A 26,511-nucleotide genomic window follows, 5' to 3' on the forward strand; every position below is an offset into this window, starting at 1 on the left:
GGAGGTTTAAGGAAAGATTTTCGCTAACTAGTTTATAACAACTACAATTGCAGTTACTAGACAATAATATTCCTTTTCTGGATGTAAATTATAGAATTTGGCTTCAGTGGCACCACATACAAATGCCAAAGATGATTATTAAGCAAAGTGTTCAAATGACTGAATCCTGTTTTTTTCTCTGCTGCGCTTTAATGACTCTGTGTTCAGTTTATTCCTTGCCTCATGCAACCTTTCCCTCACCTCTGAACACGGCCAGAGTCATGCTTCATGAGTTCATTTGTCACAAACAGACATGCTGCAGGTAGCAAATGGGGATTGCTCTCTTCTTCAAAGAAGCTCACACCGGGCTCAAAAAAATGGCTGAATCATGACCTTGTTGCCAAGGAAGTACAAACAAACTAATCAACCCGCACAAGGGCCTAGGAAAACAAGCCACCAGTCTCTAGGCTCATCACAAAAAAAGTATCCGAGAAGGTTTACCCAATGGCAGAGTAGGGATTGGGGTTCATAATTATGATTCCCAGCTACCCATTCCAACTGATTTAGCGCCTTAAAGCAATTCTCTTCTGCTGCTTTCTTTTCCATATAAGAAAGACCTTTGAGAAGAACTTGCTAGAAGAAAACATCAGCCAGCCCAAAGCCCAGTCCTCTCAAAGCAAGCCACAGGAAAATCATTTCCCTTGAGCGTGGGGTGGGGCAGATCTGCGAGACCTCAGAGAACCTTCATTCCGAAATGTTTTCCCAATAACCTTCATATTCATGATGTGGTAAATCATTCACCCCAGATAACAAGGCTTTTGAAAAATGCAATGACAGGAGTGGTGGGGATGGGGGAAGCACATGTATCTGATGATTTTGTGGATCTTTTGAGATGGGTTGAGAACAGCAGGCTGTCACCTGTGGCCAGTGCAGAAAGACACAATACTGTTGATGGGACTGACTGTAACATATGTTTCTTTTATGAAACACATGCTCGGAGAAAACAAAGGGACCCAGATTTATCTCCCTTAGAGCAACAAGCCTTTGAACCTCTTCGGAAGAACATCCTATATTAAAAACCCAAAGCCTCTGTCTTCTAGGTTGAACATAAATCCAAACTGTGGTAGACATCTTGCTAAGGAAAGAGAAATGAGCCACATAAAGAAAGATGTGGCAGTGCTTACTTTCAAATGCCACCAATGTTTACTCAAATACTTTGACATTTCCAGTTTGGGCTTCCTCAACCTAGAGGGAGAGGGTAAGGCATTTTGGGAAGGTTGCTATTACTGACTTGAATACCTTGTTCTAGGTGTAATGCTTGGGCTCCTCAGACATCATTTTATTAACCTTCTTGACAATGCTTTCAGGTGAATATGGTTAATAGCCCCAGCGAAGCAGAGTGATTTCCTGAAAGTTTCTTAATTAGAGTGGGCGGAGCCAGGATGAAGCCCGGAGAATGTGTTTTTTTTTTTTTAAACTGTTTTTCAATTTTTTTTTAAACGTTTTATTTATTTTTGAGACAGGGAGAGACAGCATGAACAGGGGAGGGTCAGAGAGAGAGGGAGACACAGAATTGGAAACAGGCTCCAGGCTCTGAGCTGTCAGCACAGAGCCCAACACGGGGCTCGAACTCACGGACCGCGAGATCATGACCTGAGCGGAAGCCGGCCGCTCAACCGACTGAGCCACCCAGGCGCCCCCCGGAGAATGTGTTTTGAAACACATTGGAAATGTGGGTCTTGCTCCGTGCTGCCAGACTAGGTGCTAGAGATTCTCAGTGCTTTCAATGTTTTGGGGTTTTTTTGTTTTGTTTTGTTTTTGAGAGAAAGAGTGAGCACAGGGCAGGGGCAGAGAGAGAATCCCAGCAGGCTCTACACCATCAACACAGAGCCCACCGTGGGGCTCAGTCTTACCAACTGCGAGATTACGACCTGAGCCGAAATTACAAGTTGGATGCTTAACTGTCTGAGCCACCCAGGCGCTTTTAAAGCACAGTGCCAGACCTACTGAATCCTGATGTTTGGGGTGAGGTCTTAGCATGTTTTTATCTTTAAAGTCACATGAGTGATGCTTCTTTGCATACTCAAGAGTTGCAAATCACTAATCAATGGATTCATCTAATTTAAATGGCTAAAAGTAGATCAGGCTATAGAAAGATTAAATTTTATAATTACATTTAAGACCTAGGCTGATAAGACACATTATGATAGTATCAACTTATATACCATCCACAGCAGTGCTTCTCAAATTGTTCTGGGTACACGATGCCCTGATGATTTTGAGAAAATGAAGATTCTAACTCAGCAGGTCTGAGTTGGGTGTCAGTAATGTTTGATAGCCTCAATTTGAAAATAACATTTCATTCAAATGAAGCTCATAGTGTCCTTTTCTTTTCAGGCAAAAATTATAGTTCTTTGCCTAGAAAGGAAAGATGACTGTCTAAGGTCATCCAGCTGTCCCTAAGGAAGAGACTCCTTCCTCCCCACCTCACTCACCATGCTGTCCTTAAAGTTAAACAATCAGAAAAGAAGTAAATAAATAAACAATTAAACAATCGGGGCAATTTCAATATAATGATCATTGCTATCTGGGCTCCTTTCAAACAAAATGGCTTGATTAAAAAGTGATATTAGTCTGGGGCACCTGGGTGGCTTAGGTGATAAAGGATCCAACTCTTGATCTCGGCTCAGGTCATGATCTCATGGTTTGTGAAGTTCAAGCCCCGCCTCAGGCTCTTCCCTGACAGCGTTGAGCATGCTTGAGATTCTGTCTCCCTCTCTCTCTGCCCCTCCCCTGCTTTCTCTCTCTCTCTCTCTCTCAAAATAAATAAACTTAAAGAAAACTGGTATTAGTCCTGCACTCTCAAGTTTCTCAAGTTAATGTAATAAGCACTTAAATGTAGCACAAGTTGAATAGTGATTTAAAAAATGATTAGTTCAGTGAAATTATTGTGCGTCTATATTTTTCAGATACTTACTCCTATGCTCCCCTCTGGGAGTTTTGCTGGCTGATCTTGATAAGGCATCTTCTTAACTTTGAAGGACACCAGGGATGCAAGAGAATAGGGATCATTTTTTCTCTGAAATTAAAAATATATATTTAAATATATTCCAAGTAAATCTTTTAGAAGTTACAATGGCAGCCAACTGTTTTCAGTGTCTCCCATTTCCAAAGCAAAATTCCACCTTCTTTCTTTCTTCTTTTTCTCTCTTGAAATAAATTTTTTCCCCATCCTATGATCCATCCATCCATCCATCCATCCATCCAGACATCTTTGTAGATATCCATGCAACTGTCCATCCAACCGTCCCCCCAATAATCCATCCTCTTCTTAGTTCTGAAAAGAATTTGTCTTATTAACAAAAGACTTGGTTCAATGATGTTAGAATAAAAGCAGAACATCAGAGTCCCTGAAAGGAGTCAGCACAAGGATTACTACAGTTGCTGCTAGTGAAGAACAAAAGGGAGGTATAATGAGTTACAAAACTCTTATTATATGATAGAGGGAACCGTTTTAGGAGAGAGACTGGTACTAAATTATAAAGGAATTTATCACATTTCATCTTATCAGAAGACCCGGGAAGGCTCTCTCAGTCTCAGTACTGTTAGGATTTGGGTTGAATGCGGGACTGTCCTGAACACTGCAGGACGTATAGCAGCAGCTGTGGTCTTTACCCACTAGATGCCAGTAGCACCTCAACCCCAGGTGTGATAACCAAAAATATCTGTAATTATTGCCAATGTCCCCTGGGAAGCAAAATCCCTTTGGTTAAGAACCACAGACTTAGAGCCATGGCGTTTTTGAGAGAACTTTTCAGCGTAAGTTTTTGTCTGTTTGTTTAATTGGTTCTCACATTAACTGTTGATTAAAGCCAAAGGAAAATATTTAAGAGCAAGTCAAGGAGAGCCGTTTTGAGAATGTAAGCCTCTGTGGTTCTCCTCCATTTAACTTGAGACAGTGATTACAGCTATCCAGTCTTGGGCTGTAATTGGCTCACAAGGCTATTGAGAGCAGAGTGTTAAAATTTCAGCAGTTTTGAGTATCAGTAGTTAAACAGAACCAGTATTAAAGTTTAAATATACATAACCTTCAGAAAATTATATTTTTAAAAAGGTAATACACACTCAAAGCTCACTATTTCTTAATTATTTTATTATATTTTACTGGTATCTGTGCTCTGGATATTATTTAGGTCTATTGGACCTGGGAGTGGAAATACTACATGATGGTGTACAGGAGCCTCACCTCCCAATTCCGTATTTGGTGACATTGTGTTGGCAGCTTGAAATCGGCCATGGTGGGGATATTTACACCATGGGAATCAGCAAATGCTACATATTGGAGCTTTTCTCCCGCTCCCCCAGAACAGTTTATTAAACATTGATGAGCACTTCCCCACCTATAATCCAATGTTGGGTTGCTTGCGGCCAGTCCATCAGGTTGTATTGTAATAATTTTGTTTACATTTTTTTTTTACAAAGTTCTTTTTTTTTTCCCCCCTGTGGCTGAATTTTTCCCCTCCCTTCGTCCATCAGGTTGTATTGTAATAATTTTGTTTACATTTTTTTTACAAAGTTCTTTTTTTTTTTTTCCCCTGTAGCTGAATTTTTCCCTCCCTTCAATAAACCCCATTTCCTCTAGATGATAAGCATAGGCTAGACCATGAAAAACTTTTAAATACTTGAAGTCACTCTATCTTTGACTTTTTCTTTCTTTCTACCCTAACATTCCAGGATAAGTAACTTTATTCATTTGGAAAAAATTCTTTTTTTGGTGGCTCCTGTCTCCTGGCTTTTCCATTTTACCCGAAAGCTGGATTTTTTGTTTGTTTATGTGACAAGTGTTTTTTAGAACGTGGAAAACCTTGGGGCACCTGGGTGGCTCAGTTGGTTGAGTGTCTGACTTCGGCTCAGGTCATGATTTCACAGCCTGTGAGTTTGAACCCTGCTTCCTGCTCTGTGCTGACAGTTCAGAGCCTGGAGGCTTCTTCAGATTCTGTGACTCCCTCTCTCTCTCTGTCCCTCCCCTGCTTGTGCTCTGTCTTAAAAATAAATAAAAGTTAAAAAAATTTTTTTTAATGTGGAAAACCCGGCTAATAAAATTTTGTGTGCTCTTGGTGATTTTTTAATTTTTTATCTTTCTTTTTGTGAGAGAGACTGTGAGCAGGGAAGAGGGGCACAGGGAGAGACAGAGAGAGAACCTTAAGCAGGCTCCACACTCAGCGTGGAGCCCAGTGTGGGGCTGGATTCCACAACTCTGGGATCATGACCTGAGCTGAAATCAAGAGTTGGGATGCTCAACTGACTGAGCCACCCAGGCGCCCCTGATCTACTCTTTATTCTCCAAAACAATGTTTCTGCCACTCTTTTCAGTAGGAAAATGTATTTTTGCCCATTTTTCTAAGATGCTCTAGAGCACTAAGGAATGAGAAACGTCAGCTATTAGGCTTCGATCAGCTAGGCACACCAAGGATTCGCTCCTCTTGTGGATGCAGGTCAAAGGCATGGTGCAGATAAGTATTTAATTCGTGAACAATAGTTGGGAGCAGATTCATTCCATGTTTAAAGGTGAATGCTTTCCGCCATGGTCTTTACATAACTACATTATTCTTGTTATTAAACATTTTTTTAATGTTTATTTATTTCTGAGACAGAGAGCACGAGTGGGGGAGGGGCAGCGAGAGAGGGAGACACAGAATCAGAAGTAGGCTCCAGGCTCTGAGCTGTCAGCACAGAGCCCGACACGGGGCTTGAGCTCCCAAACGGTGAGATCATGACCTGAGCCGAAGTCGGTGGCTCAACCAACTGAGCCACCCAGGCACCCCCATTATTCTTCTTATTAAAATAAATCATGGGGCGTCTGGGTGGCTCTTGCTTAAGCGTCTGACTCTTGATTTTGGCTCAGGTCACTATCTCACAGTCATGGGATGGAGCCCCACATCGGGCTCTGCACAATCTCTCTCTCTCGCTCTCGCTCTCGCTCTCGCTCTCTCTCTCCTGTCCCCCGCCTCTCCTTCCCCCTCTCCCCTGCTATCACTCTCAAAAAACAAAACAAAACAAAAAATCTCTTCTTCCATATAGCAATCTATTCATGTAGCTGCAATAGGATTGAAAAAGCAGCTGGAGTTAATATCCCTCGACAATATCTCAGACCTTCAACCTGCCCCAGCTAGCAGTCAATCCTCAGAAAATGCCCAATTCCTGTTATGGCTGCATCATTTATACCCTCGTTTTCAGCTCACTAGCTGCCTCTGTTATTCACTTGTGCACAATGATTTGCTTATGGTCTTGGTACTAATAAAAGTCCTCTAGTTGGTAACAAACGGAGAGTGAGGCTTTTGAACTGGTTAAATACAGAGTGTGGCTAGTAACATCATGAGTTCTTTCCTTCCCACCTTCCCACTGCTTAATTCCTTCTCAAGAATTGTTTTTGACCACACAGCCCATGTGTAAGTTCTCAACATTTACCAGAAACAAAGCCTTGTGAGACGACAAAGATTTTACTGGTAAAATCTTACACTGTGAAGGATTGTTTTAAGCAACAGTCACAGGACAGGGTGTCATTTAGGATTAACCTAAATAAAATCTTTTTCTGACCAGTTTGCACGTTCACCAAGTGGACAGAAACAAACACAATGCAGCAAATCATGTCATGCAAGAATTGTAAACTTTCTAGTTTGGATTAGGAAGGCAGAAAATGTTTACCTCCTTCTGGATTGCATGACCTCCAGTATATAGTATATTCTTTGGGAGGGTGGGGAGGGAGGGAGGGAAGGAGGGAGAGAGAGATTGCAATAAAACACTCCTCTTTGGCAGTCACATTCCAAGACAGGAATAAGCAGAAACTGGGGGTGGGGGGTACCGAAATTTGGGCTATGGCTGAGGGTAAATGCTGGTGACTTGGGCCACTCTCTCTGGTATCTGGTATCAAAGTGGTACTTTGTTCCGATAGGACTTAAGAACGTCCCTGCAGATTGTTCTGGTTTGACTCTGCTTGTGCTAAATATTTATAGTTTGCAAACTTCCTCAATTGGTATTGACTTCTTCCAGACTTACTGGGTCATCCTTAACAGGAAAATGAAGATGGAATTTTCTTTTTTTTTTTTTTTTAATGTTTATTTTTGAAAGAGAGAGAGAGTGTGTTTGTGTGTGTGAGCAGGGGAGGGTCAGAGAGAGAGAGGGAGACACAGAATCCTAAGCAGGTTCCAGGTTCTGAGCTGTCAGCACAGAGCCTGATGTGGGGCTCAAACCCATGAACTGTGAGATTGTGACCTGAGCCGAAGTTGGACACTTAACCTACTGACCTACCTGGGAGCCCAGCCCCAAGATGCAACTTTCCCTCTGAAGTCCTCCTGCCGGAATAGATTAACATCACAGAACTGACACATGACATCGAAAACAATCATGTTTCCCTTGACTGTGGTGTTGTAATGATTTTAGTCCTGCTCCACCGAAGTTATTCTCCCTTATTTCAGTACGATGTGATGATACCCAAAGTAATAGAAGGGATGGATGGTCATCATTGAGAGCGCATGGGCTTGGGAATTCAGCAAGACTCCTCCTCTCAACTCCTCAACGCTGAGATCAGAAGTAACAGCCCCAAAGTACAGGGACCATGAGCAAATTGATGGAAAATACATGGTACTAGAAAGCAGTGCCTGGTGCATAGTTGTTGATATTTGTTGAGTGATATTTGTCCATGATATTTGTTGAGTGAATGGGTAAATAATGGTTTAGCTTAAAAAAAATCAAATAAATTGGGTACTGCACTTCTCCTTGGTTTAGGCATTAAAAACTGGGGTGATTTTGCCCCCAGGGGCTATTGGCAATGTCTGGAGACATTGTTGGTGGTCACAACTGGGGTGTGAGTTGCTATTGGCATCTGGTGGGCAGGGGCCAGGGATGCTTCTAAGCATCCTATAATGCACAGGCCAGGGCCCCCCACAACAATGAATTATCCAAGATATTAATGCTGAGATTAAGAAATCCTGCCTTAGGGGGGCGCCTGGGTGGCTCAGTCGGTTGAGTGTCCGACTTTGGCTCAGGTCATGATCTTGTGGTTCATGGGTTCGAGCACCATATCAGATTCTATGCTGACAGTTCAGAGCCTGGAGCCTGCTTCGGATTCTGTCTCCCTCTCTCTCTATCCCTCCCCAACCAGTGTTCTGTCTCTCTGTCTCCCTCTCTCTCAAAAATAAACATTTAAAAAAGAAAAGAAATCCTGCCTTAAGTTAAAAAACAAAAACTTCACGACCTTTTAAGAAATACCTTTAACTTTCTTTTTATCTTCTTTTTATTTAAATTAAATAAGATTTGTGAGACTATGGAGGTATTTTCAATCACAGAAAACGTGAAAATCCCGAGGTATGAAATTCTGTATTTAATAGCTACACTTAACAGGATTCTACCATTTGATTTTCTATGCACAATGAACCAAATGAATTTCTTAGTAGTTAAAATATGAGCAAGAACGTATAGACTTGGTGAGGTTTTTATTTTAGCTCATTTCCCCCTTTCTAAATCCTTTCCAAACAACAAGGTCACAAACAAAGTAGTCTCATTTAAATAAACAGCTCTTTCCCAATGGAGAAATTAATCTGCTTAGTATAAAAGAGATTTAAAACCTTGACAATGCACACAACCAGCAGAATTATCTGCAGCAGTGTGGGATGTCACAGTACAGAGAGGCCAAAGCGGCGAAGAAGAATCTATGAATCACACGTATGTGTCTCTTCACCGAGATGCATCCTGGCTGGAACCCAGGCTGTAGGAACACTAAACTACTGCAACTTTCTAGGGCAATCTCCCTTCTCCCTTCTTAATTGGGTTCTATTTTGACCCTCCTGGGCCTGTGGCTTGCACTGTGCTCTTACACTCACCGTCATCCCACTGGCTAATATTTACTGAAGAACTACTGTGTGCTGGGCACTGGGTATAAAGAGGTGAGCTAAAGAGATTTATTTGAATCTAAGTTACTGTCTAAAGGTCTTAGGGACGCAGGGTATTTAAATGGTCTTCACCTCAAAGCTGGTGAAGGAATATCACTGAGCCATAAAAAGGAAGTCCTGTCTTTTGTGACAATGTGGCTGGACTTGGAGGACATTATGCTAAGTGAAATAAGGTAGACAAAGAAAGGCAAATACTGTGTGAAATCACTTCCATGTGAAACCTAAAAAAGCAGAACTCAGAAATAGAGTAGATCAGATTGGTGGTCGCCAGGGGCTGGGTGGGGTAATTGGGGACAAGTTGGTCAAACGGTACAAACTACCAGCTATAAGATGAATAAGTTCTGAGGATCTGATGTATAATTAACAATACGGTCTTGTGTTCTTGAGAGCTGTTAAGAGAGTAGATCTTAAAAGTTAACCACCTGCCCTCCACAAACATGCCAAGGTAATTACGTGAGGGGTTGGAGGTATTAACTAACTTCAGTGTCATAGTCATTCCAAAACGTATACGTGTATCAAATCATCACCTTGTACACCTGAAATTTACATACACTGTATGTCAACAATATCTCAATAAAGCTGGAAAAAATAATGTCTTCACCTGATGGGAAAGACGACCGGCTGATACCGGCTCAACTCCTTCATAGACACTTCTCTTAAAAGTGTTTTAAAATTGAAACACTTAAAAATATTCATAAAAATTTTAAGTTAAAAATTAAACAAATCAAAATTTTCAAATGAAAAAAATTCCATTTGTTTTAAATTTTAAAATGACAACATTTAAAAATCCCTTCTAGAAGAGCTTCCTGCTGAGCTTTTGAGAAGAGGTTCCCTGCAGAGTGTGTGCATATGAGTCAGTGTTGTTACCTGAAGGAAGGTCTTGGCCCATAACCGTGATCTGACTTTTAGGACGGCGCTTTCTCCTCCTTCTAGTCGCCCCACCACGCAGGAGATTTGTAAGCACTCGATATTTGTACAATTCTGCAAAAAACACAACAGCGATGTCTTTAAACCGTGGTAGAAAATCAGCATTGAAGTCAGTTTATCTACATTGCATTTTCTCAGAAGTCACCACCTAATCCATAAATTATTCATTTAAATAACAAACAGCTACAGTGAAACAGCTTGGTAAGTAATGATGCATCAATTTTACTGGTAATCAAATTTAAGCTTTTTTTTCCCCCTAAGAACTTAAAACAATCTTCCTGCGGCAGTGATTGGACTGTTTTGTTTCATTTTCTCAGAACTTGGGAAGACATTTCTTATAGACATTTACAACACCTGACCCTAAACTAAGCAAGCCCTGAAATGGCTTCAGACAAAGCTCCCTGTGTCTAGATTATCTCAAAGACCCAGTGTTAGCAACCCATGGACAAGCATATCTCTATAACATTCTTCTCCCTAAATTACTTCCTGCTTATAAAGCAGCATCTTGCAGGTTCCATCCATTAAGCTGTTTTTAAACTAGTTTCTAGGTTTGCCAATTTATAGTGGGTAACTTTTCCTATATGAGATGCATCTTTCTGGGAAGTATTCATTAAACTGATGACATTCTCCCTGTCAAATCATATTTTCTGATTGGATCCGGTATGGAAATAAATGGACAACTCACCTCCATTTTCTGTGTACCCATGTGTAGGATGATACTTCTTGAATTGTACTCCCTCGCTGATTTTAATTTAATGCATAGGCTATACTCTATTTATTTCTCATGTCTCAGGCACTGGGCACTGGCCTATAGATGCTCAATAAACATCAGTTTATTGGACATTATGCGCAGGATTTAACGGAGGCATTTCACTTTAAGTAATGGATAAGCCACAGAGGTACATGTTGCCATGAAAATCTTTTTCAAGAATCTCAGAATTCTCTAAAAGCAAAGCAGTCAGTAATGTGTATCTGGTAAATTCTGGGAAGGCCACATTTCTACATGCTATTTCCAAATTGAGGTGGCTGGGATTTTTGTTCTACTTGGGCTGGGTGCTGAGGTGTTTGGGGTTTTGTGCCTCCAGCAGGAGCAGGAGTCCTGCAGTCCCTGCAGTCCCTGTCACCTGTGAGGACCTGCATGTTTACCTGCGCTCCATTACTGACAAGCTGTGTATCTCCAATCCCACCCTCTGGAGGCAGAGGAGGGGAGTGGGAAGGAGGTGATTCTTATAACTCCCTGGAGCTGTTGATCCTGGTGAGCTAGCTCTGTTGGAGGATTCTGGAGACGGTGGTGCTCAGAATGAACCTTGAAGGGTGAGAAAGAGTGAGCTAGGCAGATGAGGACAAGACCAGTGTGCGTTCAGAAGAGAGGAGAGAAGGGTGTTTGGGGCAGGGTGGACAGGTGGAAATGAGATAGGAATGAGAGAAAGTCTAGGTGGTAAAGAATTTTCCTATTTGAGCCAAGGAATTGTATTCAGAAGATCCCATTTAAGCAAGAGTTATGATTGGGCGTGTGTTTTAGGGGCAGGTGGTACGTGAGGCAAGAATGGCGGGAGGAGAGCAGGAAGCAAGGAGGGTGATAAGGGCTTGTTGCAAGGGTCCAAGTGGGAGGCAAGGAGGCTCTGAACCAACGCTATGGGGATGGAGAGAGGAAGACAAAGTTAAGGGCAGCTCAGGAAGCAGAACGGGATAGTTGGTGACAAATTGGAAATCTTGATGAAGAAGAGGGAGGATGGGGGGGGGGGAACTGAGTGGATGGGCACCGGCATTACTGAGATTGGGAATTCTAGAGAAGCACATTCTGGGGATCATGGAGACAGGGTTTTGGACATGTTGGGACCGGCGTGGCTATTAGACATCCAGATGAACATATACGCTGCACCCCTCAGGTCCAGAGTGCAGCAGGGATGGCTAAGATAGCAGGAGGCACGTGGGTATGGCTGGAGTTATGATCTTGCAAAACATTTCTCTTAAGGCGTGAAGTTGGTGGGGGAGGGGTGGGGCCCAAGGATGGAATGCAGAGGTACAGGGGCGGATAAGAAGCCCAAGAACAATTCTAAGAAGACGCAGGCCAACAGGCTAGAAGAGAACCAGGGGAGAAGGTTTTTGGGGGAGGCCAAGGGATGCAACTGTTGCAGGAAGCGGTTAATAGTATCCTATGCAGAAGAAGGTTTGAAAGATAAGGTTTCTGTAAGCTGAGTAGGGAAAGGACAAGAAGAAAGCCCGGAGATGAGGAGACGGGGTGGTCCCTACAAGAACAGCAGGGGCCCAGGATGAGACAGGCAAGGACATTCTTAGGCGGAGGAGAAATTATATTTCAGTGCTAACGGATACAAATTTTTCCTATGCAAAGTGGAAATTATGATCCCAACACAGGATGTTGGCATTTTGCACTTTCAAATTCCTAATCAGAAATGGGATTCAGTAAGTTGTTTTTAACTAAACAAAAACCATAGGAGGTCTTATTTAACTTTTGATTTTAGAATAAACTTTGTATAATCACTTTCTATCCAGGACTGTTTTGACTTGAGGACATGGGGAGGCAGAGGATTTGCAATTTTCAAACCAATAAGAGAGAAAGAGAATAAAGCATGAGTTCATAAGGTCAGACATGGAAATCAAAAGCTGCCTTGCTGTCATCTGCAAGTAATAAGTTTCTATGATATTCAGAAATTAAAAATCATCTTGCCTTAAAAATCCTTAATGAGAAAGAACAGGAAGGGGGGGGAGAAAACCTAACCCTACAACAGAAGTGCAGATAATTTTCAAGAGAATTTTAGTTACTGATCCCTACTGCCTCTGTGAACTCATGAGACATACACTATAATGGAAGTTGATTTTTCTAAATTGTTGGTTCCCATATAGGTCTGGGCACTGGTTCTCCAGAGGGCGTTCACATTGGTACTGCAAATTAGAACTCTGTAGATGCCAATCATTGTTTTTCTTTTTTAAAAATTAAATTATAAATTTTTTTATTGAGGTATAATTGATTAATTTTATTGAGGTATAATACACATAACGTATTAGTTTCAGGCGTACAACAAAATGATTTGGTATTTGTATATGTTGTGAAATGATTGCCACAATAAGTCTAGTTAATATCCATCCTCACAGATAGTTACAGTTTTTTTAAGGATAACTTGTAAGATCTCCTCTCTTAGCAAGTGTCCAGTATGCAATGCAATATTATTAGCTGTAGCCACCGTTCTGTATGTCACATCCCCAGGACTTAAATCTTTGTTTTCTGTTCTTTTGTCCCTCCTGGAAGCTTCCCTAAAATAATAATATGCAAAATTGTATTATTTTATCCTAAGCTGAAGAGCATATCAATTTCCCTACTCTCGGGTTTGGAAAAACATGACCGTGCCATAAAAATTTATAGGGACTCGGAGGCACCTGGGTGGCTCAGTCGGTTGAGCATCTGACCTCAGCTCAGGTCATGACCTCGTGGTTCCTGAGTTTGAGCCCCACATCAGGTTCTCTGCTATCAGTGCAGAGCCCGCTTCGGATCCTCTGTCCCCCTCTCTCCCTGCACCTCTCCCACTTGTGTTTTCTCTCTCTGTTGCTCAAAAATAAATGAATATATGTATATATATATATACTGTATATATGTGTGTGTGTGTGTGTGTGTGTGTGTGTGTATGTATATATATACATATATATATATGACTTAAAAATTTTAAAGACTTGAAAAAAATCTGCCAATGACTTTTGGCCAGGTTACTTCAGGTACTTCTATTATAATAAACATTCTTCCCTTGATTTCAGTTTAACTGAATAAGTCAGACTTGCTTGTTGTATTTTTCTGTCCATCTCTGCATTTGAAACTTTTTATGAATGTTAGAACATGTTCAAGACAAACATTAAACATTTTTTTAGCCTTTTTAAAAAATGTTTTTATTTATTTTGACACAGAAAGAGAGTGAGAGAGAGAGACAGAGAGAGCACAAGGGCAGGGGAGGGGCAAAGAGAGAGGGGAGAGAGAGAACCCCAAGTAGGCTCTGTGCTGTCAGCACAGAGCCTGACACAGGGCTCGAACTTAAAACTGTGAGATCATGACCTGAGCCAAAATCAAGAGTCAGACGCTGAACTGACTGAGCCAGCCGGGTGTCCCACATTTTAGCCTCTTTTAAGTGTAGAGTTTGGTGGTATTAACATTGACCTTGGAAGGAGTGAGAGAACTGAATAGAAACTACTGACTCTTGAGCACTCTTTCAGTTTTGCAAAGGGCTGACTAAGCTCAGGACGGATCTCTGACATCCCCCAGTGCTAAGACTCTGTAGGATTTTGGCCCAGGAAATCAGAAGGCCCCCTTCTCATCTCTTCTGGACGAGCAGAGGAGTGTGAGATGTAGGGGCACGTCTGACCTCCCAGGACCCGCTGCCCACAGCTTCTTTCGCACTCTTGTGCTCAGTGTCTGGGGACAGGCTCACAGAGAGAGCTTTGTGTTCTGCAAATGCATTCCCCGCCATGGTTTACGTTCTCATCATTATTTCTCTAACATGGTCTGCATGGCAGGTTGGGAAGAGTGAAAACACTATAATGCAAATACTCCTTTGTCCCCATGGAAACATGGCTTTCATGGCTCACTTCGTGTAGGGCCAAGACATGGTGGGCCTATCTGAACACTGACTGACAAGGAGAAACTATAGTTGAAGTTAAAACCATCTGTGTTTGGGAGTTCTGTCCTATCCACCCTTTCCTCTCCCATGTGCGTGCACTGAGACAACTCACGAGGATTTTTGCGGGGCTCTGTCTATGGGGCTCTGGCACACGCACGTCTCTCTTCCTGACAAGATGAGGGATGGTCGAGTTCCGTAGAAAGGCGCTCAGCTCGGGGGTGTCCTCTGGGGGGGTGGCGGGCTGCAAAGAGAAAGCAAGAGATGGCATGTCAGTCTCATAAATGCTTGCCTCCTTTCCATCAGCCTTGAACTTGAGGCATTTTTCCCCCTCAACTGGCCATGAGTCACATGACAAGTCAGACCTATCCTGATTTACCAGCAGCATGTTCAACAGCAAAATGAACTGTGCTGACAAGGACCAAGGCTTCCCATTCTCCAACGATAGGAACTCCTGAAGGATAGGGAATGCATTCCTGGAAAATTTATCTCGTAAGGGTCCGATTTTAGCAGAAGTGATTTCCCCATAAGGGAGTGACTTTTCAAGCAGGAGTCATTTACTTGTTACTTTACTCTCGTTGTATATTGGGGCTGGTGAAACTCAGGAACCTTCTGTGTGGTGAGACGGATCCTGAGGTGGCAGGAAAGTGAGGTGATGGCCAGTGTGATGCGGTCAGCGACCCAACTTTGGCATGTCTGAGCCCCACACTCCTACAGTTGTAAAACATTCTCCCTCAGGAGTGAATCGTGTTCTAATAAAAACGACTTTTCCAAAGCATGCCACATGAACATTGTGCTGTGAGGGAGCTTGTTTTCAGCCCTGAGTTTGTTTTGTGAGTGTTCTGGAACTTATGATTTTTATCTGAGGCTCCATGCTGGGTACATCTGATAGCTGAATAAATATTTTTAAAGTTCCAATAAATCTCACACAATATCCTATTAAAACTCTTCATTTTAAACCAAATGAATATAGAACCTTAATTTTCTGTCTCCCCAGGTTCCCCAAACACATGTTTTCCTTTCTAGTCCCAGGAAAAATAATAGTATGCTTATTTCTATGGGATGAAAAAAGATATTCTTATATTGCAGATGTAGGATGCACCACAAAAGATGAAATGAGAGTGCTCAGTGTGTCGTAAGAACCTAGAAAAATCTAGTGGATAAACAGGTAGAGTCCCGACTCCTTAGTATGCCATGCATAGCCTACTTCTCCAGCCTCATTTCTTAACCAAGAGCCCTTCACGTCCTGCTTTGCACAGGAAGCACAGAACCTCCGTCCACTCCTGATGTGCACCAGGCTGATTCCCGAGCCCCTGTTTGATATCCCACATGATGGCTCCACTCCCCCATCAGTACCCATCAAGCTGTATAGTAACTGCCGACCAGTTGCCCAATGAGAAGATGTAAAATAATAAGGATAGGGTTACATATAACATCGAAGGAAATATCAGGAAACAGGGAGAGGAAGAAGATCCAAGGAGGAAAAGTAAGATGGGGGAAATTGGATGTAAGAGACAATCCAAGAAAGTATGGATCTAGGGAAGCCCAAGGAAAAGGAAGCTGCAAAAATAAAGAGTGACTGAGGATGTCCAATCCTGCAGCCAGGTAAAGAATTAGGACTAAAAGGAGTCATTAAGTTTGTCACATAAGAAATTATGGACACATCATCTAGCAGTTGCCCTCTGGGTATTCATCCGAAGAAAGGGAAAACACGAGCTTGAAAAGATCTATGCACCTCCGTGGTCACTGAAGCACTCCTTACAGTAGCCAAGATATGGAAGCAACCTAAGTGTCCATTGGCAGATGAATGAATAAAGATGTGGGGTACACACACACACACACGCACACACACACACACAAATATTATCCAAACATAAAAAAAAAGAAGAAAATCCTGCCATTTGCGAAAACATGGATGACCTCATGAGCATTATGTTAAGTGAACTAAGACAAAGAAAGATAAATACCGTGTGGAATCTAAAAAAAAAAAAAAAAGACCACCCCAAATCCCCCAAAACCCAAACTAAACCTCTAACTCATAGATATAGAGAACAGGTTGGTGATTGCACAGTTGGGGGACTGGGGAGGGGGGTGAAATGGGTGAAAGTGGTCAAAAAGTACAAACTCACAGTTATAAAATAAACAAGTCCTAGGGGTGGAATGTAGAGCATGGTGACTACAATTAACAGCATTGCGCTGTGTATTATTCCTGTAGCGGTCGCAGTAGCAGTAAAATAATAGCCCATAGAGAAGAAACCTCTTCAGCTTCCTGTGGGGTTGCATCAGATGCAGCTTGTGCACAGATAAAGAACACGTTTGTGGTGGCCCCTGGTGCGTCATCACTTACAAATACTTAGGAGTGGTCTCTCAGCAAAACACAGGACTTACTCTGAGCCAGAGAATGAACGAGACCCACAGCAGGGGCTGGTAAAACATGCTTCTTTCTTTTAGCGATACTGTTTTACAGATAGAGGAATGTCCCTCCTAAACACCACACTGAGAAAGTCTTCCAGTGGCTTCCAAACCAGTGTTCTGAAGTGGCATTCCAGAAATTGTTTCAAGATACAAAACAAAAACCCAAAACACAAAATGAACCAAAAACAAAACAAAACACACAAAACAAAAAACAAGGGAGAAGTTATCCAAGAAATGTAAACAACAGGTACAGCCTATTTTCTAGATGAACTTTTGGAGCCTCTTTCACAATCGATTGTGAAGCCACAGGTCATGTGTTTCCTTAATCTGAAATCCTTAGCGGTGAGGGCCTCTTAGCACCCCTGTTAGGCAGACGTTCGGTGCAGAATACAATTTGCTAAGTGCTCCGAGCAGCTGGTGGCAAACACTCAAGTATCTTCTTCAGAACAAATGTGAAAATTGCTCCTTTCTGTAATAAGGAAACGATTGTTAGTAAATATGGTTCTTTACCCCCAGCTGCTACTCAGATTTTGACTCCAACAGGAGTTTTCTATTTTCATGACTCTTCACCAAGCTCTTCACTCTGGGCTACGTTTAAATTTATGAATTAAAGGGATACTGGATAGCTGGATTGAGCAAGACAGCTGGAAATGCAGCTTTTGAAGAACACGGTTGGGCGAGATAAGATTAAGGGCTCTTTGAACCCAAACAAACACAACGCATGCTCTCGTCTTCTTGTTTGTGATTTGTCTTTGCATCTCAGGTAGTCCTAGTTCACAAAAGATGGTGGGCTTTCTTTCATATAACTCTTCGTCTACAATTAAATCGAAGTAGGGACAGACCATGGAGGTCCGTCTACCATGTAATTTTCCTTAAGACATAAATGTTAAGGATTTGTCAGGAGAGGAAAAAAAATCCACTTTTTTTTTTTTTAAACATTCTGAAAAGTTCATGCGAAGAATGACTAAAAGAATCAATTCACTCCATTGGCGATTTTGAAGGTTTTCTTTTTTTTTTTTAATTTTTTTTTTTTTAATGTTTATTTATTTTTGAGACAGAGAGAGACACAGCATGAACAGGGGAGGGGCAGAGAGAGGGAGACACAGAATCGGAAGCAAGCTCCAGGCTCTGAGCCATCAGCCCAGAGCCCGACGCGGGGCTCGAACTCGCGGACCGCAAGATCGTGACCTGAGCTGAAGTCGGACGCTTAACCGACTGAGCCACCCAGGCGCCCCTTGAAGCTTTTCTTAGTTGTGGGACATGTTTTTACATTTTAAAATTTACAGGAGGACCTGAAGACCATCTTAAAGAGAAGATAAGGCAGGGGCACCTGGGTGGCTTGGTTGCTTGAGCATCTGACCTCGGCTCACGTCTTGATCTTGCAGTTCCTGAGTTCCAGCCCCGCGTCAGGCTCACTGCTGTCAGCCTGTTAGTGCAGAGCCCGTTTTGGATCCTCTGTCCCCCTCTCTCTGTCCCTCCCCTACTTGTGCTCTCTCAAAAGTAAGTAAGCATTTGAAAAAGAGAGAGAGAAGATAAGGCAAAGAGAAATTGACCCTGAGAGTGTATTCCCTTTGGTGGCTGAAAATCGGGCCTATAGGCACTGTTAAAAATAAAAGGTGGGGCACCTGGGTGGCTCAGTTGGTTAAGTGTCCGACTTTGGCTCAGGTCATGATCTCATATTTGTGAGTTTGAACCTCACATCAGGCTCTGTGCTGACAGCTCAGAGCCCACTTCTGATCCTCTGTCTCCCTTTCTCCTCTGCCCCTGCCCTGCTCAATCTCTCTCTCTCAAAAAAAATAAACATTAAAAAATTTTTTTAAAGTGAATGAAATAATTCTATCAAGGGGAGCATGAGAGAGAGGAGAGAACACAAGTGGGTTGGGAGCTGTAACCAGTGTTCCTGCATTCTGAATTAATAAGAAGCAGTAAGTAAATGGAGGCAGTAATGAAGGAAAAAATTCTCCTAAGTGTAAGACACAACTGCAGATTTGCCAAGCCAAGCCACAGTCTGTGTGCTCACCGATTAAAAACAAAAAAGAAATAGAAAAACCAACAACTAGTTGTAGAGCTGTAATCCTTGGCAAACGGCCTCTGTGTTTCTGTGTCCACGTTTGTACTATCTGGTTGTAATTCGGGCTTCCTGTGAGAATGATCTGGTTCCAGACAGTTGTAACCTTCTGCCTTCCAGGCTCCAAGGTCTGTTCTTTGGGCAACAGTGGCTTTCTCTCTTGTTGCCGTCACCCTAGCCCAGCCTCTGTCCGATCGTTTGTGCCTCCGGCTTCTTTCTTGAGCTGGGGCCCAGAACGTGGTGCCCTGATCTCCGTGCAGGTTGAATTCCGGCACCTTGCTTGTCCCCCGCCTCCCTGGGGTACAGTCTGACATTGCGCAGCCCTTTTGTCCGGTTCTCATACTTGGCTGTTGGTGACGAAATCTTGCCAACTTCAAAAAACATCCTTTACTCTTTATGCAACTTGGGTTCCTAAATAACGTTTGCTTTTTCAGCTACATCTTATTGAGAGATCATAGCTTGTCTGGAGGACTCCCCAAACCCCAGGATAAAGTTCACCAAAATAAGATAACGGATAGTTTGAAATCATTCTTTGACTGCCTTTAGAATGGTTGAGAAATGCTGTATCCAACTGTAAAAATTTATTTCAAGAAGGATCTGGAATGAATTAGATGTAATGGATTGGTTGGGAATGCTGCAGACAGTTGAATGTTTCACAATGTTTTAGATGGTACAATGTGAAGAGATTACCGCGTTAAAATCCTGTCTCTGGGGGCGCCTGGGTGGCTCAGTCGGTTAAGCATCCGACTTCAGCTCGGGTCACGATCTCACGGTCCATGAGCTCGAGCCCCGCATCGGGCTCTGTGCTGACTGCTCGGAGCCTGGAGCCTGTTTCGGATTCTGTCTCCCTCTGTCTCTGCTCCTCCCCTGCTTGTGCTCTCTCTCTCAAAAATAAATAAATAAACATTAAAACAAAATTAAAAAAAAAAATCCTATCTCTGAAGCCTGGAGGCAGAACCTTCATGGCCATCTTCTTACGCCCCTAAGCTCTTAGAAGACAGAGAGATGAACTTGATGAAGTGAAACCATCATGGGAAGAACAGAAAACAAAACACAGCAACCATTTCCCTGGGTGGCAGAAGTGAAAGCAGGAGTGAATGTCCAGGTGCTGCCCCACCCTCTGGTCCCCCTGTGCTGGGCTGTGTGGCTCACTCACTTTTCCTGAACCCCATCACCTGCACACGGTCCCATTTACCTTCACACTTGGGTGTTTGAACAGCATCAACAAAGCAGGCTAAGCGAATCCCCACAAAGCCTGATATGAGGCAAGTATTTAAAAAACAACTCACAAACTTCTAGAGGCATTTGAGTGTGTCCTTGCCTGCACCCCAGACCCCCCAAATTTAGTCACTGATGCTCTGTATTTGGGCAATGAGTGCGGGTGAGAACTTCTGCCCCTTGTCTCCCATGATCATGGTGGTGACTTTCAAAGGCAGACTGCTCTTCAAACTTTGGGGACATTTGGGCCACTTGGTGGGATAATTAAACTGTACTGGTCACTGTTTTGAAGACTGAATTCTGTTCAGACCTTATCAGACTTTGAGGTTTATGTGAGGAGACTCACATTTGGAATGCATGTTCAATTTACAGATGGGTTATATTTCAGACGATTTTAGACTAGGTGTTTGGCACTCAGAATGCATTTCTCTTTAGAAGCAATCTTTTAAATGGTGGTTCAGTTTTCAGGCCAGCCCACAAAAAAAACCCTTACTTTATCTACAATATGGCTTTGATGAGTAAAACTATGTATTTTCAATAAAAAACAAAGCCAGGAGGTTGCTATAGGAGTAAGTTTTTTTAAAAAGCAGAAAGAAGCCATATTGTGTTAAATACATTAGTTTTATTAAATGCTATTAGATTTAATTAGGCAGAAAGGAGAAATTATTTTGAAATGTTGTAGAGCGTCTGCAGGGGATATCTGGGGAATTGCAAAGGTTTTAGAGTTGGTGCTGGTAGGTACTTGGAGCGGATGGCCTAGAAAATGCTTCTAAGGAAATCTGGACAGTTTCTTTATCATCAGCACATTTCCTGAGACATTTGTGGGAGCTGCAAAGAGGCGATGAAGAAGGGAGCTACTTTCAGTAGTGAAGTTGGAAAAAAGAGAATATATACAGAAGGGGAAAGTGGACAAAAAGGCGTTTGTGACCCCGAGAGAAAGGGATTTTGCTGCGGGGAAATCAGTTGAATGGCTGGAGAGGCAAACATGGTGGGGAACTTGAAAATCGTCCAGAGGACACTTGAGACTGTGGCTGGCCTGGGATATTGTGGTGGCTTATCCAGTGGGGACTACAGTATCCTCAGGAAGAACTTAGAGAAAATGAACTGCTGGTAGATGCAGATGTTTTAGGAGGCACTCACTAATTATTGCTGTATTTATAAAGAAATTGTAGGAGCACCTGGGTGGCTCAGTCAGTTAAGCATCCTAGTCTTTTTTTTTTTAATGTCTGTTTATTTTTGAGAGATAGAGACAGAACACGAGTGGGGGAGGGGCAGAGAGGGAGGGAGAGACAGAATCCGAAGCAGGCTCCAGGCTCTGAGCTGTCAGCCCAGAGCCCCATGCGGGGCTCGAACTCTCGAGCTGTGAGATCATGATCTGAGCCAAAGTCGGATGCTCAACCGACTGAGCTACCCAGGTGCCCCAAGCATCCTATTCTTGATTTTAGCTCAGGCCATGATCTCACGGTTCCTGAGATTGAGCCCCAAGTTGGGCACAGCACTGAGCATGGAGCCTGCCTGGCATTTTCTCTCTCCCTCTGTCTTTGCCCTTCCCCTGCTCAAGCGCACGCGCTCTCTCTCTCTCTCTCTCTCTCTCTGTCTCTCTCAAAATAAATAAATAAACTTAAAAAAAAAAAGAAATTATAGAACCGAATCATAAGGAATTTTACCTTGGTGGGCAAATGAGATTGATTATTGATTACTAGGATTTAATTTTTGCCTAGATGAATGTATTTTGACTGCCTGTTCCTTTTGCTACACCCACTCTTTCTCTGCTTCCTAAAGAACTAAGTTAAAAAAAGTATATTTATTTTTAAATATCTATATTAAAAATATAGCAATTAACTTTGATGTAAGGATCTGAAATTGATACCTAAGTTAAAAAAGTTTCCCGCACCTATTCTAGATCTAATAAATAATTTGTTCTTTACTAATTTCAATTCATATTAAGACAGAGAAAAGAATGTTTAGCTCTGTATTATCTAGGAAGAAATAAATTGCCAAGTAAGTTTATAGCAACTTCACCAGGAAATTATTTAATATCTTAAGCAGAAAATAACTTTCAGGTACTCTCAGTTTTTGATAGCTGCTGATATAAAATTTACTGATAATTAATTTTTTAAATCTTTTCACTGATAAAATCCCTTTTAGACTGTCCGGGTTATACATGCTACATATAAGTAAAGGTACTTGGAGTACCTGAAATTAAAAACACTTCAAGTTTTTCACTATTCTGAATTTCAAGAATTCATGAATTGTTATCATTTGTTATTTTGGGGAGCTATTCCTTCACCCTGTAGTCAAATCTTCTTATATTCAATTTCCACAAATTGAGAGTTTTATAAAAGCATAATTAAGTTGCATTTAAAAAATTACTAGCCTTAGGTTTTTAAAAGATGTTTATTTATTTATTTTGAGAGAGAGAGAGAGCATGCTTGAGTGGGCAAGGAGCAGACAGAGAGACAGAGGGAGAGAGAGAGAGAATCCCAAGATCCCAAGCCCCAATCGGGGCTCGATCTCACGAAGCGTGACATCATGACCTGTACCAACATCAAGAGTCAGACGCTTAACTGAGCCACCCAGGCACCCCCTAGCCTTAAAGTTTTAATCAAAGTCTATACTTTAAAGAAAATCTGTGTGGCAGGGGATGCAGGTGCACGAATCTGTCAACACTGAAGGCAAACTATCTATTGGTATTGTTCCAGTCACTGCAAATAATTGTTAAATGGCAAGAAAAAAGAATTCATAACCAACATGGGTCATATCACACAGGTTACATAAAATATACAAACATATATAAATAGTGTCATATATAAACCAAACATTACACTCGGGAGTTTAGAAACCTTCCCCATGATCATGTGCTCCAGGAATCCACGACTGAAGTAGAGAACCCAGTAACTACAGCACATGAAATGTGAAAGCTTTAATTGCTTAGATGTTACACATTATTAACATTTGAAGACGTTACTTTATAGTAAGCCACTGTCCTTGAAGACATTAAAATCATCTCAATGAAGAGCCAAGAGAGAGGAAATGGAAAAAAAAATTCAGGGAGGCAGTATTTTAAATAATTTTGTGGAATACAAGTGGCCTTATTTATTATTTCCCCTTGAAGAAGGAGACTTGTTGCCCTATAAATCCTTTAATACTGAACCCCTTTTACTCTTCCTCTCTTGGAATAGAAGGCACGTTGGGTTGAAGAAGAAAGCCTTTCATAACTGGCCACGTCTCAGCGCCACCTGTTCGAGGAGAGGCAGACCTGCGTTCCAAATGGTTGAGTTAGTATTTCATGAAGCGCCATTTCTAACAGACACACTGTCTCCCTGAGCTACTAGACAACGTTCATTCTTAACACGAAGTTCTCTTTTGAGGATAACATCGGGTTACAAACGTTTTTTTCCCCCTCCATTCAAATGTGATATTCTCCAGCGTTGATGCTAATTATGTTCTTTTCTTCCCAGAAGAAACCTAAAGCCAGATTTGGATCTTAATCTGAATGAGATGAGCTCCTTGGACATTTGAGCTCCCAGCATGGATGTCAGGTGGGGGTTGCAGAGGGGCAGAGTTTCAGGCCCCCCTCAGGCCCTGCCTCTAAACAGACCTCCAGGTGATTGGCTATGCTTAAGAATTGGAAAAACACTGCTCTAGGCTTCTCTATAAGCTGCACTGAAGAACAGGGTCCAGAAATTTCCAGTCTGGGGGTTCTCAGGGCACTGAGATGGCCTTTGGCAAATTATCGCATTTTGCTACTTGCTGTTGACAACATCTGGAGAAGCCCATTTTGGCAAAGATCCTTATATCTTTTGGCAATGTACCAAAAGGACTCCAAAAATAGCATTTGGTACGAATTCTCCAAAACATGACATGTCTACTTATGATTTTGGTTTGGTTGTGCTGCAAGTCAAACCATATGCAAAAGGTACACATTCAAATAGACTAAATAAATGACAGGTCGCCATGAACAACAGAACCAAGAGACATGTAAGTTTTCTAGGAGTGACAGTTGAAGTTAGGTCTGGCATTTTAGCCATAAAACGAAAAGAAAAGGCTGGACAGATGATCACTGAAAGACCTTACTCTTGTAATTATTTTGCCTTAAAAAATAAAAGCTACAGTTTTAATTTTTTTTTTTCCTTACCCTAATAAACAAGCAGAACAGCTTAGTTGGACCAGGCTCCTACCTTTATATCTAGTGGGTTGATGTCAGGATTTGTTTGACACTGCAGAGGTCCGAGAGTTTGAATATGAAAAATGTAGAGGAGAAATTCATCCCGGGCAGAGAATGGCCAGCCCACCTCCAGGAGAGTGTCACTGATGGTACTCGGTCCAATATTGTGTAGCTACAAACAAGGAACACATCAAATGATGGTACAGCACAAAACAGAAAGATGAAACCAAACTCCACATACTTCATGCCCAGTCTAAAGAAGCACATATTTTCGGCTTTAATGCATCTGGGCGATGATAGTGGCTATACGAAAACAGAATCTTTATCAGCCAGAGATGCTCCGAAAACAGGTGCTGGTGCTCAGACAAGAACCTTCCATTTTATGAAGCTCTAAGGGCAGATTTCCTTAGCAAAGACCATGCAAAGACCAGGTCCGATGATGACGTTTACCTTAAATTTACATTAATTTAATCACAGTGCTAGAAATGCAATTTTAATTATGCGCTTTCAAAACCTAGTTACTCTTTCTTTACATTGAAATCTGCCGTTTTCCTGACTGCCGACTTGTCAGTTGTAACCATCTGTGGTGCACTGTCTTTCACCCTCTGGAAAAATGGTTACCATCAAATGCTGAAGACCGTCCAGCCTCACCCCAGTTCACTGCAAGTGTGCATTTCAAAGCTGGGCTTCTTTTGTTTTAATCAGTGAATCTCAAAGAAAGGCCACATCTCATAAAGAGATGAGCATTTTAAACACATGAATCCTATACTCACAGGACACAAAAAACAGCTTGAGAAGTTCACTAAATGTACTTAAATTTCTTGTGGTTTTGAAAATTCACTTCAAAGTTAGCAGGAAACTTTTGCCCCCTTTTTTTTTCCACAGTTCTGATCATTATACTGATCAATGAAACAATTTATAATTGGTTTTGCTTATTAGGCGGCTCACTCAGTTCACATTATCAGAGCAACATGACATCCACTGATAACAGTATATTTTGAGACATGAGAATAGCATGGAAGAAACATGTGACGATTGCTTTGTCACCATGGATTATTACCCTAAAATCTTATGATCCGTTTCTTCTAAGATTAGAAGCAGGGCTTCCCTGAGAATCACTGAGCTTGAATATGGTGGCAGACTTTAAAGTTTCACCCTTCTTAAGCAGAAACTGGTGCACACAAGTTTAATCAATTATTTGACAGCATTTTTTTTTTTTCTTTTCCAGCGAGGTTCTTAATCCGAGTGGCCTTGGGGACTATGTTATCCTTTTGCTAGCAAGAGAGTTTAGGGCAAAGCTTTGATCCAGCTTTGGACAGGGCTGATTCTGAACCTCAGGTTGGGCAGATGACAGAGGTTTTCGTGTTGACGCTGTGCAGGAGTTGATGCTTCTTTCCCACATATGTAAACAGCTCATCAGTTTTGAAATGGCTTCATTGTTAACCTTAGAGAATGCTATTCATGTCCCTTGTAGCTTGAGATGAAAGTCACAGTCAGGATTATTAGGTCAGTGGAATGAGTTATACAGGAAACAGACAGCATTAAATAAAAAGGGACCTCAAACAGAAGACGGCTTGGAGCATCATTTTTACCAAAATTCTATTCCTGATCCTTTGACAATGAACAGGAATAACTACTCTCCACTAATGGTATTTATTTTATTAAAAAAAAAAAAAAAAGAACAACTACTGAACTAGCCCTTTACTGAACTAGCCCTTTACTACATATTAGTTTCTAACTCTAAGAAATTTAAATGTTTCAGTAATTTTTGTGATGTTTATTTATTTTTGAGAGACAGAGACAGATCGTGAGCAGGCAAGGGGCAGAATGAGAGGGAGACACAGAATCTGAAGCAGGCTCCAGGCTCTGAGGTGTCAGCACAGAGCCCGACGCGGGGCTCGAACTCATAGACTGAAAGATCATGACCTGAGCTGAAGTCAGGTCGCTTAACTGACTGAGCCACCCAGACTCCCCTAAGAAATTTATATGTTTCAGATGATGTGTCAACACAGTTACTCCCTATTCACAATTTAACACTTGAAGTAGAAAAAGATCATCAGGGCTTTTTCATGAGCTGCTGGTTTCCTTCTGGAAAATATTTTTCTAATTGATGACTATTTCAAATCTCAGAATAAGTTATATATATATATATATATATATATATATATA

The 26,511-nt window shown here is 41.8% G+C and overlaps 1 protein-coding gene across 2 annotated transcripts in view; it reads right to left on the reverse strand.

The window, feature by feature from the left end:
- ITGA8 (integrin subunit alpha 8) overlaps positions 1-26,511 on the reverse strand; it is a 188,653-nt gene that overhangs the window by 10,321 nt on the left and 151,821 nt on the right. For both annotated transcript variants that reach the window (XM_049624653.1, XM_049624654.1), the window contains exons 25-28: positions 24,356-24,514; positions 14,589-14,717; positions 9,795-9,908; positions 2,957-3,058 (exon numbers count right to left, since the gene is read on the reverse strand). In XM_049624653.1, coding sequence (XP_049480610.1) covers positions 2,957-3,058; positions 9,795-9,908; positions 14,589-14,717; positions 24,356-24,514 — 504 coding nt within the window. The remainder of the gene's footprint in view (positions 1-2,956; positions 3,059-9,794; positions 9,909-14,588; positions 14,718-24,355; positions 24,515-26,511) is intronic.

Source organism: Panthera uncia, chromosome B4, assembly GCF_023721935.1.
Source record: "Panthera uncia isolate 11264 chromosome B4, Puncia_PCG_1.0, whole genome shotgun sequence".
NCBI lineage: Eukaryota > Metazoa > Chordata > Mammalia > Carnivora > Felidae > Panthera > Panthera uncia.